Source organism: Onychomys torridus, chromosome 10 (genome assembly GCF_903995425.1).
Source record: "Onychomys torridus chromosome 10, mOncTor1.1, whole genome shotgun sequence".
In the NCBI taxonomy this organism is placed as follows: Eukaryota; Metazoa; Chordata; class Mammalia; order Rodentia; family Cricetidae; genus Onychomys; species Onychomys torridus.
In genome coordinates, this window is record NC_050452.1 from 73,750,586 (window position 1) to 73,772,491 (window position 21,906).

Consider the following 21,906-nt stretch of genomic DNA (forward strand, 5'->3'; position numbering starts at 1 on the left):
CTGGTGTCACGTAAGGAATGCTATTTACACATGGTTTTCTGCCACAGTAGTTTTGAAATAGACACTTGCTTAGAAATGAGTAAATATTTGCCAGACAAATAAGACAAGAGTTGATTCTAAGTTTTGCATTTCAGGGCAAGAAAGAGCCCAACCAATGTCCCTTTTATAGATAATGCCTCCCCCCCCCCCCCCCCGTGCTTTCAGAGCTGCACTGTGTCAAACTACACGAACAGTATATTTTAGGAATAAAGAGATAAGCGAGCATGAATGGCCACAGAGGAAGCAATTTTCAAGATGCCCAGGCTGCTGTTGGGTTACTATTCCATCATCAATCAATGGTCCATCTACTGTAGATTTTGCCCTGCTGTGTGTTCAAACCTAGGAATTAACTTGCTTTGTAACTAAGGTCAGAGAGGAGGACTGCATTTTCCTTTTTCCCAGGGGAACAGCAAGGCGTAAAGCACATTTTAGCCATTTTAATATCACCGTGGAGATGGGAAAGGAATGCGGGCTTCACAGAGAGCCCTTTGTATTTTAAGATCTGTCGGTTACTAAGCCAGTTTCAGAGGATTCCCGCAGCAGAGCCTGAACGGGAGCACATACTCCTTTCCTGAGGAACAGTATGTTCACTGCAGTGCGGCTCCTGGGCGCTTTTCAATTTTTCTTTAATAATTTATTGGAGTTTTTTTCTTGTTTCTTTAATGCAAAAGCTATTATCTTATAGCAGGCAACAGTGAACAGCCTTTAAAAGAATCTGAATCTGTGAGGTTGACACTCTGTACTTACATCCCCCACTGTCCTTATATCCCTCCATTATCATTTTGCATTTTTTTTTAAATACTGCTTTATACACTAAAGTCTGGATGTGTGTAAACCCCTCCCCCAATATTCCAACACTGGTGTGTGCAGGGTGAAATGTTCCACAGGGTATATGCATAGGCTAGAGCGGGGGTTCTCAACCTGTGGTTCTTGACCCCTCTGGGGGTCGCATAGCCTGAACCAGATACTTATATTATGATTCACAACAGTAGCAAAATTAGTCATGATGTAGCAAAGAGATAATTTTATGGTTGGGGGTCACCAGAACACGAGGAACTGCATTAAGGGGTCACACCATTAGGAAGGTTGAGAACCACTGGGCTAGAGACAGGGGTCCTGAGAACTGGTTTGCTGCTGTCTCTACGCACCTCTTACCTTTAGGGCAAGCTATCCCAACTTTTATCTTTCCAAATCCTTATCTGAGAAACAGGATTTCTCTTGCTACAGGCTCATTCTGGGAACTAAAGAAAGTCCACGTGGATTCTAGCAAGGTTGTTAACATACTACTCAGTGGCATTACCTTTAGCATTCTAGCTAAGGGGAGTCTTCTATTGTGTGCCACAAACAGGATGTGACTATTCTTGACTCCACCCTCAAGATGGCATCCGGGCTTCTGTCACTGTGGATCCCCGGAGGTTTTATGAAACGACCAGACTGCTTCTGCCTACACTGACTTTTCTTCCCATTCTCATGTTATTAGAGAGTTTACTCAATGGTCTTCTCTTCAATTTCCTAACTTACAGTGACTGAGATGCCCACACCACACTGCATATTCTCACTAGAGTCCATGAGGTGCACACACTACAAAGTATCACTTTGTGTATTTTCCAGATCTTCAGACTACTGGGATTTGGGGCTGTGCTGTATTTTTCATTCAATGTCTAGCACCCTACACGATGCCTGACCATTGCTGTCCTGCAGATGTCTGTGAACTGAACGGCCATCCAACATGAGTTCAGAGCCCTGCAGACTTGGTAACTTGATGCGATGTTCTCATTTCTCAGAACTGTGGCATCTCCAACTACACTTTCTGTATCTAGCACACTGGCATCAGATTCCTTCTTAAGGGCTGTAAAGATTAAATAGCATTGCAAAAGGTCCAGGCTAGCTGACCTATCTGATGTGAGTCATAAAAGCAGGGGTGGGTGGCCCTGGGCTTCCACACAATAGAGACAGGATTTGCTGCAGACAGACGACTGTAATGTTGTAAAAAGGAGGCTTAAAGTATGATTGACAAGTCCCCCTCCCCCACCCCCTCTAACACGTCAACACCTCTCTTGAGTGATGTCCACTGGAGACACTCTTTTATTGAGAGATGTTCTCATATAGCCCAGGCTGGCCTTGTACTTGTTACATGGCGGAGGATGACCTTGAATTTCCAATCTTTCTGCCTCCACCTTCCAAGTGCTGAGATTACAACCTCCAGGCCTGGTTTATGAGGTGCTGGAGATGGAACTTAGGGATTTGTGCATGATAGACAAGCATTCTGCCACATGAGCGCATCCCCAGCTGCACCATAGATATCTTTGTGGACATAGTCTCTTCTTATTTGGTTTCAGGCTAAGGGCTTCTTCTCCCCGACTTTCTGAGTCCTCTTTTCTGCACTCTATCCAGCCCTGGAATATGGGCTTGTTAGGAAGTTTCTGCCCTGTGTCAGAGCTCTGCATGATCAGAAAGAGATGTGCAGTCTTCCTGCTGACCCAGGCACCTTCATTTACTTCCCAAAGTGGCCATTGTTAATCTTTGTCCCCTTCCTAGAGGCCAGTGTGGCACTACTTCCCGCGGTACCATTTCCCAGTTATCCGCAACCACAAAGTCTCTCTGCAGATGTGTTTCCTTTTACACCACAGAGAAAATAAGCCACAGAGGCTCATCTTTTAGTGTCCCTTCCAAATAAAAGACAATGACATTCCCTTCTAGTAGTAGATGCTCCCAGTCAAGGGGGACCCTTCTAACCGACCCATCCTGTCCTCACTCCTGGAGAAGATGAGTGTTCATTGCTAATGCCCCCTTTTGGGGATATATATATATATATATATATATTACATTCCAGCTGCACCCCCCCAATTTTCCCCTCTTAGTCCCTCTCTCCCATTCCCCGCTAATCTCCTCCTTTTCTGTCTTCATCCAGGAAAGGGCAGGTCTCCCATGAGTATCAACAAAACACGGCATACCAAGTTGCAGTGAGACTAAGCACCTCTCCCTATATTAAGGCTGGACAAGGCCACCCAGTATGGGAAGTAGGGTCCCAAGAGCCAGTAAAAGAGTCGGAGACAGCCCCTGTTCTCATTGTTAGGAGTCCCACAGGAGGACCAAGCTCACAGCAGTAACATACATGCAGAGTGCCTAGGTCAGTCCCATGCAGGCTCCCTGGTTGTTGGCTCAGTCTCTGCGAGCCCGTATGAGGCCAGGTTAGTTGATCGTGTGAGCCTTCCTGTGGTGTCCTTGACCCCTCTGCCTCCTACACTCCTTTTTCCTCCTCCTCTGCAGGATTCTTGATCTCTGCCTAATGTTGTTCGGCTGTGGGTCTCTGCATCTGCCTCCATCAGTTCATGGCTACCCTTTATGTACCCACCTCAGCACTCAATATCACAGCCTGCGTGGTCAACACATATCTTAAATGTAACATGCTCAAGACCAAACCTTTCTAGTTGCTCAGGTCTAAAACCTTAGAGACATCTCCATTGTTTTTTCTCTCACATTTAACATTCAGAAACTATTGGTAGGTTCCCTCAATACATCTAGAGCTACTGTTTTTAGCCTGGTCTGAGGCACTAGATTAATATCTGGATCACTGTACTCACTTTCCAAGTAATCCAGCGATACACGTTCCCTTCCTTTGCACCTGTGCTGGATGTTCCCTCTAGCTCCCAATCGAAGTGCCTCGGTCTTGCTCACTCTCTCCTGGGGGTTATATCTAGACACGCACAAACTGTACCTCCAGTGCTTGGGTTTATGAGGGACTCCCCTGATAGCTCAGGCTGGTCTGGAACTTGCTTCTTGGCCTTGGGCTAGTGATCCTTCTGCCTCTCGGGTGCTGAGATTATAAGCATGCCACCTTGCCTTGGTTTACACTTATTTTCCACAGCTGGAGTGGTCTTGTTAAAACACTACCTCATGCCAGGCATGATGGATGGTGCACACCTTTAATCCCAGCACTTGGTAGGCATAGGCAGGCAGAGTTCAAGGCCAGTCTGGTTTACAGAGTAAGTTCTAGGACAGCCAGGGCTACATAGGGAGACCCTGTTTCAAAAGAACCAAAATAAATAAATAAATAGACAGATAGGTAGATAGATCGACTAATTGATAGACACAGATGATAGATGGATAGGTAGACAGACTGACAGACAGACAGATAAATAATACCTCATGAAAGCCCTCTGCTCAGAATGGTCCAAGGGGGTCCTGTCTCATTTGAGCAAAGTCACCTTCCAGAAGTTGACAAAGCTCTACAGGACCTGCCTGCTCTGCCTTTCAGGTGACACCTTTACCTGTAATATGCCAAGGAAACCCTTGCTTGCTTGGGTCACTATCAGGGGCTTCCTAGGTTCACTTCCTCTCCAGACTACATAATGTATAAAAACCTCACAGGGTACTGGAATCACTTAAACAGGACTAGAGCGACAACTTGCATGCACAGCTTTGCCCTTGACAGGGCATCTGCCCAGCTGTCCGTGGAACGGTCCACACTGCTTTCTGAGCGTCCCCCCACCCCCCCCCCACCCCTCTCATCAGGCTTATATGACAGAGCAGTCTATACCTCTGCTTACACAAATGTTCCCCCAAAGCACAGAAGTCCAACAACACGGCTCCCCATCAGGCATTTATTGCTCTTTCAGCTTAGACAAGCTGATCAATCAGTGGTCATTTATATCCTAAGCAATGCTGCCTAGTAACAGAGCTGAGACTTTCCCTGTATCCGGTCTCCAGGGGAACAGAAGGATAAGGAAGTGAAAGAGTTAAACTTGAGGAAATAAAAGGTCTAGCACGGGGCGTGTCTCTACACCCTTGTTCTAGCTTTTAGCCTGGAGTGCTCCTTCAACTGGCTGACCTGTTCCTGCCCATCTTCAACTCCTTGGCCAAAAGCCACACTTCCTGACTTCCCCTCAGGCGCTCCTCCACCTGAGTACCTCAGTTTTCTGTTACCCTTCTTCTATTCCAATTTTTCTAACAATTCCCTTTATCCATAAAGTGAAATTCTGCGGTTTTGGTTACCCACTGTCAATTGTGGTCCTAAAATATTAAATGGAAATTTCTAGAACTCAGCGATTCATGCACTTTAAATTGCACTTTGTGCTGAGTAGTGTAATATTAGTCACTTAGTAATTGTCTTGGTTTTCAGGGTGACTGTGGTGGGGGCTTCTCAGCATGTGCATTCCTGTAACCTGTTGTTTTTAACATGGCCTTTGAGCACCAGGAGAGGCAATTTGAACAAATTGACAGCTGCAAGAGAAGACTCAGTTAACCAGGGAGAGAATAAAAAAGATTTGCTGAGGTTGCCATAAAATGAGGACGAGCAGAAAACACGTCAGGTTGGGTAGAATCCTTTCAGAACCCTCTGGAGGTCTTGCATGCATCTCTCGCCTCACTGTTTGTAATTTACTCACTGATTTTGCTTGTTTTCTTCTCTCCTTTCCTCAGGCTGAGGTAGGCTTTGATCATTTTATTTATTTAGTGTGTGTGCTCTCGGAAGAGGACAGTTTCCTGAAGACAGTACTCTTCTTTGAACGTGCGGGTTCTTAGCATCCAGCTCTGCTGAGAAGGCTTGGTAGCAAGTGCCTTTGCCTGCTGAGCCATCTCACCAGCCAGAGGTTTGTTTTTTTATCTTTTATTTTTCCTCCTTTTACTGGCAATTCTTAGTACAGCAAAGCCTGGCACACTGTAGTGTATTCTTCAATAGTTATCTTATTTATGAATAAGTCTATGTTTTCCCTCTGTTTTAGACTTGGTATTCTCCTTGGTATTCTTTTCTGAGTGGGTGGGAAGAAGGGAAGTGTGTTTTGTTTTGTTTTGTGACATGATTTCACGTAGTTCAGGCTAGCCTGGAACTCATTACATTGAGGATGACCTTGATTCTACTCCTCCTGGTTCCAATTTCCAAGTGCTAGGATTACGAGTGTTCATCAGCAGGCCAGCTAGCAAAATGTTTTTATTGCTCAAATAAAACACAGGGAACGTGGTCTTAGGGACTAGGAACAAGGATTCTGGATCCAAATGGCTTGGGTTTAAAGAAGGGCTCCGCTGCCCACAGGGAAGTTTCCCTTAACCTCTGTGTACTTAGGGTAGGGACAGCTCCTATCTTAGAGTTGGCACGAGGAAGGAATGAGTCACCACAGGAGTGACGTGTCCAGAAGGATGCCCAGCACACAGACACCGTTAGGACACACTTTAACGATGAACAATATCATCTTTAGAAGGCCTTTATATATATCTGCACTGTATTGTTTCTGGAGATTTTTCTTCCTTCCTACTTCTTCCAGGCCTTCTTCCTGAAGGTCCCACCCACCCACGGCCTCCAACTTCCATCCACTTATCCAACCACTGAACTAAGATGTCTAAGGGTCCAGACGTTACTTTTCGCTCCTTAGTCAGTGAGTTGGTTGGGAGCTGCTTGCTGCTGTTAGCCACACCTTCCCTGACCACAGGACTCCCCTGTTCTCCACCCGGCCTTACAGCTCCCCACCTCTCCTCCAAGGACTCTTCAGTGCCTTTCCTGACATCTCTCCCCACCCCACCTTCTCCTTGGATGCTTCCACTCACAGGCACCAACTGAGGTCATTCTAAGGACACCCAAGCTGCAGCCGTCCCAGGAGCCTCCCACCACTGCTGTTTTCTTTCTTTAGCTGCTTCTCCTCTCCTGGCACCGTCTCCCCGCCCCTCCATCCCCCCTCTACCCCCCCCTCCCCCTCCATCCCCCACCCTCTAGCTAAGCCAGTTCATTCTCCAATTTTTAGTGCAACTATAACTTTGTTCCTCATTTCCAGGCTGAGTTCCTTCCTCTGCACTTCCTTCCCACCTGTGGAGCCCACGTCACTAACAGTCCCTTCTGCTTGCCAGTCAGCTTCAGGACCCTCAGAGAGGAACTACTACGTACAGTATCTAGGTCCTGCCAGTGCGGAGCCTGGCACAGTAACAGGTATGAAGATATATAGACACACAGCTTCCATACAGAGTTCATTTGTGACTGAGTTGCATTTTAACTCAGAATGAGACATCGTGGTCTTTCTTGAAGATATTCATTCTCCCAGAAACACTTAGGCTCAAGCAGAAGAGGCAAAGAAAAGCAAAAGGCTGCATTTGACAATGGAAGTGCCATTGTGAATACTTCAGCGTGAAGTTAGTGGAGGTTAACGGACGTCAAATGTCACTTAAGCAAGTGGCTTCTTTGCATTCTTCTAAGCACAGCACCAGCTTATCAGGAATGTTTAGCAAAGGAGTTTTCAGGCTCCCTGCCATGATGACCAATGCCGTATATAGATAGAGAGGACTGCCTAAAAGTTACCTTCGACTCCCATCCCCATGCAGCCAGCTGGCTCCTCTCTCTCTCCCCACCCCCTCTTTCTTCTCTCTTTCTGCCCTGTTCAGTGCTGGGACTGAACCCAGGGCCTCATGTATTCGAAGCATCTCCCACTAGCAAGCTGCATCACTAGCCCAGAAGAGCTAGCTCTTCAGCCTCACCATTTGGCTTTCAAGGGTCGGGCACTTACCTGTAATGTACATCCAAACACTCCGATCATCAGCATGGCCACCGAGAGGTAATCTGTGAACACATCCCACCATGGCTTCAGCACCCGGAAGGCGGGCTGCTGCTCGGAGAACTGTCGGAACTCGGTCACTGGAATCATGCTTCTGGGAAAAAAGCGAATTCTGGTGAATTAACTTTTCTTTGGACATCACATAGGGCATTTTTCTTTCTTTTTTTTCTTTAGCAGCTTCTGAAATGCTATTGTGAACTGCAGGAGCAGGATGTTCTGTAGTCAAAGGGACCCACAGTGTTCCTGAGCTGGTGATGGACCGCCAATGGAAAACTGAAGAGAGCCACATACAGCTGAGTAAGTCCAGTAACCAAACTCCCTCTGAGCTTTTCGGATTCAGACATACCCAGGTATTCCCTGGACCCCCACTTCCCTCAGGTGGAGCATGAAGATGCCATAGAGATGGGGTTCGTGCTCTGAAATGTCTTTGCTATTCCTTGCCTGAGGTTATGCTGTGGTGCTCAAGTCACCTCTCTACCCGCCTGTCACTCCTTTCCTGGGACCTATCCATGGGCGCTTACTCCACGGAGAAGGAAAACCATGTGGTTACACAGCCACCATCCTTTAGTAGACTGGGGGTGTGACATTTTCTCCTCAGTTTTTGGTCGAGATGCTCTTGCATCCTTTTCTGTTTCTCACATGTCATATTTCACCATGAAGCTCAAACATCCTGATTTTCTGTTCTGAGAAACTTGCTACATTTTGGATCGGTGTCCCCTCGAGGGCCAGTGTTACTAAAGGTACGGCCACCTCCTGTGGTACTTCTGGGAGGAGGAAGACCTTTAAAAGATCAGGCCTGGTAGAAGGAAATTAGGTCACTGTGAGTGTCCCTTGAAGGGACCCCCGAGTGCTTGCTTCTCTCTCAGCTTTCCAGCCGTCACATGACCAGTCGGTCTTGCCTGCCAGGTGCTCCCGCCTAGATGTAATTCCATGCCAAAGACCCAAGAATCGTAGGCAAACAGAATCGTAGGGCTAAAGTGTTTAAGAGCCAAAAGAAACCTCTGGTCTTTTAAAGTTGATTTATCCCAGGTATTTCTTACAGTAACACAAAATGAACCTAAAAACAGTGTCTTTATAAAAATGATGGCTAAATGCTCAGCGTTAAATGGGACATTAATGCCCCTCCCAAAGCCCAGGGAACTAAGGAAGAGGAGGTGGGAAGAAGTGCTGTTTTCTTGATCCATGAACACATATCCGCCATGGATACCTGCACACGACCTACATGAGACTGGGCCCTAAAACATTCCACTGTGAACTTGGCCGGGGCTTTGAGACCCATGACTGCCTGAGGAGCTGTTGGAGGTAGTGGTTGCTGGAAGAGGAAACCAGGGTCCTCTAAGAACAGCAAGTGCCCTTAAGTGCTGAGCCAACTCTCCAGCCCTTCCCCCAAATATTTTAAAAGCTACAGCTATGTAAACGACAGCAGCCGAATGCACACGGTACACCTGAGGCTCTGGTGAAGGAAATGGGCGCACGCTCTGAGTCTGCTCTTTCACGTGCCCATTCTCACAACCTTCCCTGTGACCCAGGGCTCCTGTGAGTGTGCTGGTGGCCATAGCTTTGAAAGTTATCGTAATGTTCATTCTATCTTGCTGCATTACAACTCTTTATTTAGTCTTAGTTTAGTTCAGTTTTGTTTTGAGACACGGTTTCTCTACATAGCCCTGGCTGTCCTGGAACTCACTATATAGAGTAGACTGGCCTCAAACGCACAGAGATCCACCTGCATCTGCCTCCCAAGTGCTGGGACTAAAGGTGTGCACCAACATACCCAGCTACAACTGTTTCTTAAACAATCGTTTGGGCTTTCCTCTTTTGGGCTTATTCTTTAGTAATGTTGAGAATTTTAGCCCTCGGCTCTTAGAGCCCGTCTCCTTGACATCTGAGCAGCATTGATGTGGTTTTTCCATCTTACTGAAACACAATTCCACACCAACCCCACCGGCTACCACCAGCCTCTTGAGAACTGAGCCTACTACGTCATGCATGTGCGCCAGCCCCAGTCTGCCCTTTTGTTGCTGTGATAAACACCATGACCAAAGGCAACATGGGAGGAAAGGGTTTATTTGGCCCCCAGACCCTGATCACAACCCATTTCTGAAGAAAAGTCAAGGCAGAAACTCAAGCAGGGCAGGCACATGGGGTCAAGAACTGAAGTAGAGCCCTTGGATGGATGCTGCTTACAGGCTTGCTCTCCATGGCTTGCTCAGCTTGCTTCTTTGTACAACCCAGGACCACCACCCCAAGGGTGACACCAACTCTAGTTGGTTGCCCCCTCCATTAATCATTAATCGATAAAATGCTTCCCCCAACCTGCCCTTGGGGCAAGCTGATGGAGACAATTCCTCAAATGATGTTCTCTCTTCTTAGACGACCTGGAATAAAGTTGACAAGCACTAAACAGCAGTGTCCTTAAAACATGTTCCAGGTAAACCCCTCAGACGCACGCACGCACGCACCCAATCATTTTTGCCGGTTGTAGAGCGCAGGGCTAGCTTGCACCAACCACAACAGTCTCACCGCCCTCAAGGTGTTGAGGTCCTTGTTTGACACAGCCACAGATGGGCTCTACATCAGTTGGATTCCCAAGTTCTGCTCCAGAGGTGGTTTATCCTGTGTGGCATTCACATCGCCAGCCATCATTCCTGGAAACCAAGAAGCTCTGAGCCGCTGTTGGAGAAATAAAGGAACGGATTCAGATGTTCATTTGCCCGGGGCAGCGCCGACAGCTTTGGAGACAGTGATAACTGTTGTAGCCCACTAGTTCTTTCATGGGTTTGGTTGCTGTGTCTTTCACAAGTTCCTCTAACCTTTGAAAGAACTGGGCTCCTTCACTTAGGCAGTAGACAGTTTCAGGGAGGAAACCACCACAGCGGGGCAAGACTTTCAGCCTTGCTCTTCCCTTCACGCTCAAAATGTAGTGAAAACCCCCAAGTGTTTGCTACACTCTTGAACATGTAACGTTAGAAATGAAAAACAAGAAGTTTATAAAGCATCCATTCATTTATGAAAAAGAGTAAACATACGATATAAAAAGTATTGGTTGCACATTAACAAATGTTTCTCATGAAAGTCAATTAACAAGACTAAGAACTCAGAAACAAACAAACAAACAAACAAAAACCTCATTACATGTTAACAGATATTACGAAAAGTCAAATCTTCCAAAACACAAAAAGATGGAATTATTTTACACCTTTAAAAATCTCTCTAATATCTAAATAGAGATGACAGATTCTCAGGTCTGGTTCTGAAGTCCATGTGTTGTGACATGCTGTTTGGATTAAAATGCATGAGACTGAACACAGCCTCACAAAAACATGAGTTCAGAAATGCAAGGCCTATGTGAATAGGCTTTCATGTAACTATGGATATTTATTTTTGAGACCTTGACTAGTTACATACAGCATGGATACCAGGGAGGTAGGTAGCAAGGAGCCTCACTCTGAGGGCTTCTGTCGGGCTCTGCCTGAGGAGTATCAAAGGTGATGGGCGTCGGCTGATGCATATGGGGCTAGAACCAAGCAGGTAGCAAGGTTAAAACTTGACTGGGGTGGGCTGCTCTCTCTACTTAGTCTACTTTGTATCTTTCTCTCTGGAGTAGTGTGTTCACCCAGCTACAGGCTTTTTGCCGCCAAAGTAGAGGCATCAGCTGGCTACAGGTGCAGTGTGAAGCCACTTAAAGGTACAGAAGACCTGCCTGCAGGCAGGCAGCTGCCCAGATCCCCAGGCATAATTACCCGGCAGGCAGCAGTCTTGCCTGCAGGCTGCTGTAGCCAAGGAGGCAAGCAGCATTCTTCCCCTGCTTTAGGCCAAACTAACGAGCTAGAGTCAGCTGCACAGAGTTCATCAGTGCTGGAGAAATGCAGAGGCTCTGAGGGTGCCCAGGATGAGGAAGCCAGATATGGATAGGAACATAGGGAATGTTTTCATGCTGTATTAAACCTAGCTAATGTTTTACTGTAGCATCTCCTTAGTTACAGACTTCTGAGACTGGCTGATGGTTGATGGGCATGAATGGCAATGGATGCTGAGTATTTCATTAAGGTTATCTTAACAACCACGCTGTCTTTTACGGGATGGTGGTCCAGGACCTTCTTTGCTGTTTTGCCAATCTTGTATAAATGGTTTCAATATGGGGCTGGAGAGAGAGGCTCGGCAGTTAAGAATGTGGCTGCTCTGCCAGAGGACACAGGTTTCCAGCACCCCCCACGGTAGCTCTCAACTCTGGCTCTAAGGGATCTGATGCTCTCTTCTGCCTCCAAGGGCACTGCACACATGTGGTGCATACACATACTTGCAGGCAAAGACCCATACCACACAATAAACAAACTTTTATTTATTATACAGAGGGCACACTGCTAACTTCTGAGTGTTTTAAAGGTCTAGAAAGTTCCCTGAGGGACAGATGTGTGTACACACAGAAGAAAGTTTGAGAGGTCAGCTCACAAAGAGAACAAGGGCTAGATGCAACTGTGATGTTCTTGGGAACTTTATGGTTGGGTGGGCATAGGTGACACTAAGGTGACTGAGAGGACTCAGTGACAGCCTGTGGCTGTCATTATTGCAGAGTGAACAAATGTATTCTGTATGGAAAAGGATTCTCCCAGAAGGGATAAGGTTGTTGACTGAGGGTCCTAGTGCTGGCAGTGAGTAATTTTCCTGCAAGTCCCAAATGATAAAAGATATATCACTGCTTATATCAGACCTTATTTCTGAAGACATTACTTGCTTTGGTTGCAAGACTTGGGGAAATCAAGCTGGGACTGAATTCTCCCTTGAGATTAGCTTTTGTAGTGCCAAATGTGTTGTTGAGGGGGCTGGGAAACAATGCCCAAAGCCCCAATCAGCTGGGTGTTTACAGGTATGCAAAGCTGTCTGAGAGACAGACGGATGTGCCCAAATGAGCAATGTTGGGAAGTCACCTCAGTCAGTCAAAGGGTGCAAGGGCCAAGAGCTACGGAAGTGCCAGGCAAGATGTGCTCTCAAGCGTTGTGGGTACAATCAACTTTGGATTTAACCCCCATTCAACAGAGGGACAATTCACATCTGGTACTGTGAGCTTTGACAAAACACTGTGGCTGAGGAATCATAGTCCTCAGCTGTTTGTTCTAAGAATATGCTGTACTGCCTAAAGTATTTCTGCAAACATTTGTGTTTATGCTCATGGGTTATTTCCAGTGTCAGCTTCTAGTCAAGTGTCTTTCCATTTCTCATCTTTCCCCTTGTTTGTATTTTGTAGTAGAAGGACTTTCTTTGAGTCACACTCAAATGGGAGGCACAGGGCAGGAGGGTTGGGTACCCCACTGGAGTTAGAGAATAGTTAGACATCTGTGTCACTCCCTCCAAGGTTCAAGAACTATTGTGAAGAAGTGAGGTGGAAAACTGTGAAATTAGGGTCACCTCAAACAACTGATGGGGCTTTTCTTTGAGACACCTCTGGGACAACTCTGGAGTGTTCTGAGTCCTTCCCATGCCACCATATGCAACAATATCTAGTTAAAAGATGGACAGTAACTAAAATAATAACTTCTACCGAGTCAAAGAGACAGTATATGAAACTGAGTTTAAAGGAAAAAAAAAAGTTCGTCAGTGTACCCTTAGGAAGACTACCCTCCTCCCCCTCCAGTCTGGGGCCTTGATCTCAATTTATGGAAAGGGCCGAAACACCACTGATTTTGCACCATCAGCGACAAAGGCAAAGGACATGTTAGCATTACAAAATGTTGACCTTGTGGGGTTCCTTATAGGTCTGGGCTAGTGGGGTTCCATGGGCTACCAAGGCAGAGGCTCACTGGTCCTTATTGATGGCTTTCCGTGAAAAAGCAAGGGTCTGGAACTCACAGCAGGTGAGACTCCATGAGCCCTTGGCTGAGGTGTCTCCAAGCATCACGCTTTACTATGGGAAACTAAAACTAAAGGTGAACTAAGGAGCCAAAGCATGCTCGTGAGGTGTGGTGGTGTGAGAGAAAATGGCCCCCATAAGAGAGTGCCACTATTAGGAACTGCGCCCTTGTTGGAGGAAGTATGTCACTATCACTATAAAAATGGGCATTGAGGTCTCATATATGCTCAAGCCACACCCAGTGAGACAGTTCACTTCCTATTGCCTATGAGTCAAGATGTAGGACTCTCAGCTCCTTCTCCAGCACCATGTCTGCCTGCATGCTGCCATAACCTGCCATTATGATAATGGACTAAACCTCTGCCACTGTAAGCCAGCCCCAATTAAATGTTTTCCTTTGTAGGAGTTGCTGTGGTCATGGTGTCTCTTCACAGCAATAGAAACCCTAACTAAAACATGAGACAAGTGCTTTCCTTGCTGGGCCAATGTGCATTGTGCAAATTTCCCATATACACATAAAATAGTGAATATTTATACTTTTAGTGAGAAAGAGGGGTAAATTGTTTTCAATTTTAGAATAGTCATGCAAGATCAACAGGTGTCTGGGTAACATCACAGGCAGAAGATCCCTGTGCCTGGGGCCAGGGCATGAGCACATGGAGACCAGTATGAAGGCACACATGATTTTTCATGCAGAGTCTTCCCATTTGTACCAAAGGGTCCACAAGTCAAAGGAAGTCATCAGGATACAAAGTATCAGTCATAATAAACAAGCTGCTTTTCTTTAGCTGTGTGAAGTACAGTGAAAGAGGCACATTTTCTCAATTACACAAACAGCATGTCTTCCTTCCTCGGGAGAACGTGACTCTGGATAGTTTTACTCTGTGGTACACACAACAACCTATTTCTAGAGAAATTCACCAAAGGAGGTCGTGATGAAACGATGCTATAGAAACACACTTCGTTAAAAGAGGAAAGTCCTAAGTGCATTACGAATTAGAAGCGAGAGGGACCAGAAGGTTGGCCATCCCGTTCATACCATCATTTTAGGGGTCAGAAACCTGAGTCAAGAGAAACCAGATGCTTGATCAAGGACGATAGCTAGCTAGTGGAGACCCGGAACCTCCAGCCGACATTCTTGAAGTTCTTTGATGAGGTCACAGGACACGGGTGAGGGTTTAAAGAACCTAATGGGTTCTAAACAAACGGTTGTGGTAGAATTTCTCCTGGGCTCAATCTGCTGTCGTGCCCTTAGACTGTAGGCAGTGAAAATCATAGAGTGGTCTTAAAGCTTAGATGATTCTTAAAGACATACTGCCTTCAAGCCATCCTGAAATGAAAGTGTTTGACTCAAAGGACTCGTAATGGTAAAGTGGACCTTGTGACCCAAGAGGGACCTCTGTGTAATCGTCTCCTTGGATCTCTTCATACATTCCTGCTTCATGTGAGTTGATGGCTCAGTTATCTTCTATAAAACAGTTTGAACTTCTCATGATTTCCAAGGGCAGTGATGGCAGGAAGTAAAAATTACTCCTAGTTAGTAGTTTTGGTTCCATCTTAACCAGGGAAAAGATCACTTTCCTTTCCAGCCATCTCCTTCAAATATTTTAGAACAATCCTTTTGTAAATGTGTACAGCAAATCATGCACCAAGAAGGCCTTGGCTTCGTATGATGTTTTGGGGATCTCTATGGCAGTCTTTGGCCTTTGAGGCTACTAAAAATGTGTCATATATTTTGATCAGGAGCTGTTTGGAGCAACTAACTCCCTGTTGAAAGCATGATTCACTTTCATTACTAATTGGCTTTCTATAAATGAATTATGATAGTGAATTATGCCTGGCCCTGTGCTAGGGACTCGGTGAATAGAGGAGAACACAACAGATCAGGTATTAGCACCTACCCACATATTCCCTCAGGGAAGGGGACCTGCTACCAGGATTCCCGTGAAGCCGGCGCCACAATGCTCTTCTTTCTAATCAGTGCTGACCTGTGTTTTGGTGCCAATGCTGTAGAGATTTATTTTATTCCAACTGAGACAAAGTTTATATGTTGCTTATCCCAGAATCTTCTAGAAAACAGCCGGGGTCTTAGAAATTATCAGTGCATATCTATTAAGTTGAAATCACACAGATACACACACCCAATTAAGCAATTTGTAGTAAATACCAAATATTTCTATTAGGTTACTCTTTTAAAAACTTGAAATTGCAATAAAGAAAACCAAATACATAGGTGCATACTGTAAAAAGTGATTAATCAAAACACATCTGGTATTAGAGAGAATGGCTAAGAAGATCAAGGGAGTCAGGAAGTATGTATAATACCAAAGCCGAGCTTAAGTGAAAACCCATTCCTACTACTGCTGGAGAAGGTGTGCCATGGAAATGTGTTCCTACCTCTCAGCTTGGCCCCAAGGACAGGGCCGATGTCACTTGTCTGAACGTTATGAGGACACACCTGAAATAGGTCAAAACTGGGTCTGGATTTCTGCGTTTCCAGATCCTGCTAAAGGCTTTCATTTCTTGGGGATTTTTGTTAAAAAGCTTTAGGGATGTTATCATGACAACAACCATTTAATGCTCCCTCTGCATCTTTCAAGCCCACCTCTGTCTATCACCTCATAGACCCTAGTGAACTGAGGCTAACTGGCAGTCTAACACCCTCATAAGAACTGACCATGGAGCTGGAGAGATGGCTTAGAGGTTAAGAGCACTGCCTATTCTTCCAGCGGTCCTGAGTTCAATTCCCAGCACCCACATGGTGGCTCACAACCATCTATAATGAGATCTGGTATCTTTTTCTGGAGTGCAGGCATACATGCATTCCAGAATACATAACAAATAAATAAATATTAAAAAAAAAACCTGACTGTAGTCCAGCGCAAGGGTTAGACATTCTTTTTCTGGCCTCTGGCTCTGAACATACCTATAGGCTGTCTGCAGCACAGCTCACACTCTATTTGTTTGAGACAGTGGCCAAGCATGACCTTGAGCTTCTGACCTTCCTGCTTTACTGGGGACCAAATCCAGGGCTACATGCATGCTAGGCAAGCACTCTTGCAACCAAGATACATCCCCATCCTTCCACTGGCTTGTCCCTCCCCACCCCCCAGACAGGGTTTCTCTGTGTAGTTTTGGTGCCTGTCCTGGATCTTACTCTGTAGACCAGGCTGGCCTCTAACTCAGAGATTCACCCGCCTCTGCCTCCCAAGTGCTGGAATTAAAGGCGTGCATCACCACAGCCCGGCGCACTGGCCTTTTTTTAAAAAAACAAACAAACACTGGCCTTTTTAAAAACAAACAAACAAACAAACAAACAACAAAACTTAGTTCTTTATTGATTCTTTGGAAATTTCACGTCATGCACCCCAATCCCACTCACCTCCCAGTCCCTCCATATTCATCCCTCATTCCTGCAGTATGCCCCCTCAATTAATTAAAAACAAAACAAAAGCCCCCCCCTTGCTCCTCCGTCTCTCCAACTCCTCTTCATTCACCACAGTGGCATCAGGAGCTGCAGTGTGTCACATAGTACACCCTTTTGTCCAATCAGCCCCACCCGCAAAATGTTCATTGCCATGAGTCGTGCCAAGGCTTCTGGCACACCATCATCACTGGGCCCTCACTGAAACTCTTCTCGGATATCCTGTTGTTCTCCTGAGTCCTGGAGATCCTGCAGTTATCATCCATAGGACCAGTCTCTTCTCCAGCAGGTCATAGATGGGGCAGATGTTAGGGTGAGCCAACCCAAGACCCAGGCTGTGGGTCTGGGTGGTAGCTGAGCTGGTCAGTCCAGGTCACTGGAACCACCCCGTCAGGTGAGGGGCAGAGCCAGCTCTCCTAGGCCCATGCCATCGGGGCCAGCTCCTCCACACCTTTCACTGGCCTTTTTTATTCAATTTTTTTTCCTACCACTCAAACTAGAACCATCTTTCTGGAGATGAATATGCACAGATGACATGACTAACAGGAGTCCCACCCCCTAAGCACACTGCGTATCCCTTAAACACACCTTGTGAATCAATGGTTATGGTTGTGACAGTGTTTCAGGGCACCTTATCCCCGTCAACATGTGTGCAGTTCATATGTGTGTGTCAGTAATGGTCATTCTGCAGATCTATCTCCCTCAGTGAACACGGTTTACCTTCAAGGCAGACCAGTGGCTCACACACACAGCAACTATTAGTTCTAAGCAGTTACCTGGCGCCACACAGGGCAGGTGAGACGGTCCAGGCCAAACAAGGCAGGACCAAGCTGTCCACCAAGGCTGGGCTGAGCCATCCACCAAGGCAGAACCTAACTCCCCACCAAGGCCTGGCCGAGCGGTTCACCTAGAAATCCATTCTTTCAAAGGAGAGGAAAGCAGAGAAGCCTGGAAGCCCCGTGTCTTCTAGAACATTAAAACTTGAATTTCCCCCGCTCACTTCTTAACTTCCAAAGTTTAGAGAAGCCTGAAGGCGAGGCCCCCTTCTACTTCATATTTCTCACCCAGAGCACTAAATGGGAGCAAGAAAAGATGTTGAGCTCAACTGTGAATGATTCTACAAGGGAGGGTTGTCATTTCCGTTCCAAAGATAACATTACCTGTTTATCAGATACTTTCCCACAGATGTTTATGGGAGAATGGCGAGGACCAGTCACCCCAAGTGTAACCGGGAAGCCAAGGCAATTTCTGGTGAAAACTTCCCATTTCCCTTTGCTCACCCCTTCATCTACTTACGGGGCATTGGGGAATCCAATCCAAGGTCTTGTACACACAAGGCAAGCACCTTTAAAAAAGAGTGTGTGGGGTGGGGGGTAGGGGTGTGTGAAAACTTAAATTTCCAGCTAGGTTCAAATCACGGAGCATTATGCCAGGCACCCACAGCCTGCACCTCAGGCTCTCACAGCACCATGGATGTGTCTCCACCACAGACACCATCTTTCATTCATTCACTCATGCTCCTGTTCTTAAATTACCTGTCTCCCACATCCAGAGTGTAGGCTTCACGGAGCAGGGCTAAGTTCTGGCCGTCCGCCTCTTTTCATCTAATAGCTCAGTGGCCGCCACACAATAGATGTTTAATATACAAGTGTGGAATAAGGGGCTGAGCAATCAAACCCAGATCTCAAGGTCAGTGTCTTACTGTTCCATGGTGTGGGGACACCGTGACCACGGCAGCTCTTACAAAGAAAGCATTTGACTGGGGCTGGCTTACAGCTTCAGAGGTTCAGCTCATCATCACCATGGCAGGAAGCATGGCGGCTGGCTGGTATGGCGAGGAGAGCCTTATGTCCCGATCCCCAAGCAGCAGACAGAGAAGGGGAATCTGAACTTGGCTGGGCTTTTGAGACCCCAACACCCACCTCCAGCAACACACTTCCTCTCATACCTAATCCCACAAGGCCACACCTCCTAATCCTTCTCAAACATTCCCACTCTCTGGTGACTAAGCATTCAAATATATGAGCCTATGGTGGCCATTCTTGTTCAAACCGCGGCAGCCAGTACAAGCACAAGGTCATGGATTTATTAATTTGAATCCTTTGTCAGCAAAAGCAAAATAGAAGGAAAAAATTAAAAACCATCAGATAATTTTGGGTAAGAGTCAACACAATTCCATATTTTTTAAATACTTTTTTTAAAGATTTTATTTATTCACATGGTATGAGTGTTTTGCCTGAATGTATGTGTATACACTATCGGCATGCCTGGTTCTTAAGGGGGTCACGAGAGGGTGTTAGATCCTCTGGAACTGGAGTTATGAATGGCTGTGAATTGTCACTGATCTTGGGTCCTCTGTAAGAAGGAGTGCTTTTAACTCCTTAGCTGTCTCTCCATCCCCCACAAGCGGTGGTTTGAATGAGAAGGGTCCCATACATCTGAATGCTTTGTTTTCAACTGGTGAATGGGTTAGGGTTAGGGTTAGGACATGTGGCCTTGCTGGAGGAGGTGTGTCACTGAGGGTGGGCTTTGAGGTTGCAAAAGCCCAAGCCTGGTATAGCCTTGTCTTTCTGTCTCTCCCTCCCTCCCTCTTGTCCACAGGTCAGGATGTAAGCTCTCAGCTCCTGCTCTAGCACCACGCCTGCCTGCCTCCAGCCACGAAACTATAAGTAAACCCCCAATTAAATGTTTTTTTCTAAAGGTTGCTTTGGTCATAGTGTTTCATCACAGCATTAGAACAGTAACTGAGACACACACCTTTTTCTTTTTTGTTTTGTTTCGTGTGTGTGTGTGTGTGTGTGTGTGTGTGTGTGTGTGTGTGCGTGCGCACTCATGGTGCTGGGGATTGAACCTAAGGCCTCATACACACACTAGCCTGGTATTTCACCCCTGAGTTAAGTCCCCACCCCCAGACCTTCTTTAATTTCCAAATGCTTTAGATCAAAGTTTGTATGTTGCCCAGGCTGGCCTTGAACTCACTCTGTAGCTCAGGTAAGGTATAGCCTGATAACCATCCTGCCTCAGCCTACCAAGTCCCTGGGATTTCAGGCCTCGCTCAGCATACCTGGCATACTGCCACCTTCACAGAAAAACTGCATACTATTTAGAAAAGGGTTATTTGCCAGGTGCTATTATTAGTAAAAAATCTTGGGTTGGAACTAAAGAGCTTGAGACTTTCCTTAGAAAAACCATTTTAGAACTGTCTAGAGCCTTGCCGCATATATTTTTAAAAGTTGTTGAAAGATCTAGAAAACAAGATTCATAAGCCTAGTGATATATCAGCTTGCTTGGTGGCATCTACAGGTGGCTTCTGAGCTGAAACTCATCAACTGGATGAAAAGTGTGTTTGGGAGGAACAAAGCTAGTTTAAGGCTTGTCACCTTGGATTAACGTGTAAGACAGGTCTGTAACACCAGCACTTCCAAGGCAGAGGAGAATATGGGAGTTAAGGATATCCTAGGCTAAACCTCTAATTCTAAGTCAGACTGGGCTACATGAGACCTTGTCTCAAAACAGTAGCAACGAGGTGTTAAATTGAAAGTCTTAAAATATTAATCCCACGTGAGGTGTGGTGGTGCACACCTTTAATTCCAGTATTTAGGCGACAGAGGCAGGCATATCTCTGAGCTAAAAGCCAGCCCTGTCTATCTAGTGAATTCAAGGCTAGCCAGGACTATAGTGAGACCCTGTCTCACCAATAAACAAACAAATAAATAAATAGCATGGAAAATCTGAGAAAGTCAGTTAAGACCTAAAATTTCATAGGAAAAAAAGTACAACATAAACAAGAAAAAAAAAAAGATTACTTTTAAAAGTCAAAATCTTCAAAGATGAGAGACCTTTGGAGCTCTGAAGAGGAGCTGGGGAATTTAGTAGATCATCTTCTGGGTAGTGGAAAACAGGCCCAGAGCCAAGAGAAAGGGCAGTTGATGAAACTGGGGATGTTTGTTTTTATGTGTCTGTTCCCTCTGTTCAGATGACCCACCCTCCAAAGTTAACTCAGATCACTGCTCCCTAGGCCTAAAAATGCCTACATGAAAGTTACTGCAAAATAAACACCCTGTGTATGGAGAAAGGGGAATTTGTGGAAAGATAGGTTGGTTCATCTGTATCCAAGGCACTGGATACATGCAAGGTCACCCTTGGGATTCCTGTGGGTAAAGAGTGGGACTGGGGATGGGGAGGAGAAAGCCAGGGCCCCATTGGCTTCATCTCCTCCACCTTCAGGTGCAGGGCTCAGATTATCAATGGAGAATCTTGGAATGAGACGGTTCTCAAGGGCAGTCCCAACCCTGACCCCGACAGTAGACCCGGCAGCTTTGTGAAGGTGCTAGACTAGCTCCATTAGCAACATCCTGAGCTGCTGATGTGGAGAAGGCAGTGAGTGAGGAAGGTCATCTCTGTCCTCTGGACCTTGCACTAGGATGCAAAGGTGTACTGAATTACCCACACCTAATGACTGTCGTGAGAGACATGATGGGCTGGACACACTCAGGATGCTTCATACATGCTGAGGTGCCTGATCACCAGGGTTGAGTTGCCTTTCTCAGTGGTTCACATGGCTCTTGGTGAGGCAGTATGAAGTTTTGTTTCTGTTGAATAAGATAAATTTGGCATCGTCTATCCCAGAGACTAGGGCAGGACAGAGGAGTAGAGCAACAAATGACCGTCTTTAGACTAAACTGACAAAAAGTCACTAGGACTCAGTCATGGAAACCAAGTGCCCAGCAGAAGCCGAGCAGCTTCTTCTTCCAGCTGCCAGTTAAATGAGGCAGACTGTCCTCCAGATGTGCCAATGACACTGCTCTACGCCAGGTCATCCTCCCCCTGACACCTCAGTTGCCCGTGCTAGGTACTGAGTTCATAAAAGTCTCATGGCAGTCAGCCAACATTGTTTTGGCATCTTTGGTACCAGCCAGCACCTTCCTGATTGTAAATGTTGACAATGGGTGCCACAGTCCGCTTCTCTCTCCTGCCTCTATCCAAATGGCCAACTTGTCCTGCCCTCCTCACTCAGTCTGTCCACATCTATCTAGGAACCCAATTCCCAACTGCACACAGGC

The 21,906-nt window shown here is 46.2% G+C and overlaps 1 protein-coding gene across 3 annotated transcripts in view; it reads right to left on the reverse strand.

Moving 5' to 3' along the window:
- Positions 1–21,906, reverse strand: part of Lrrc8c (leucine rich repeat containing 8 VRAC subunit C) — a 75,431-nt gene that overhangs the window by 20,969 nt on the left and 32,556 nt on the right. The window contains exons 1-2 of one of the 3 annotated variants that reach the window (XM_036200856.1): positions 10,034–10,057; positions 7,527–7,665 (exon numbers count right to left, since the gene is read on the reverse strand). In XM_036200856.1, the coding sequence (XP_036056749.1) occupies positions 7,527–7,665; positions 10,034–10,041 (147 nt within the window). In that variant the 5' untranslated portion in view covers positions 10,042–10,057. Of the gene's footprint in view, positions 1–7,526; positions 7,669–10,033; positions 10,058–21,906 lie in introns of those variants that run through there. The other 2 variants (XM_036200858.1, XM_036200857.1) reach the window with 2 other exon arrangements.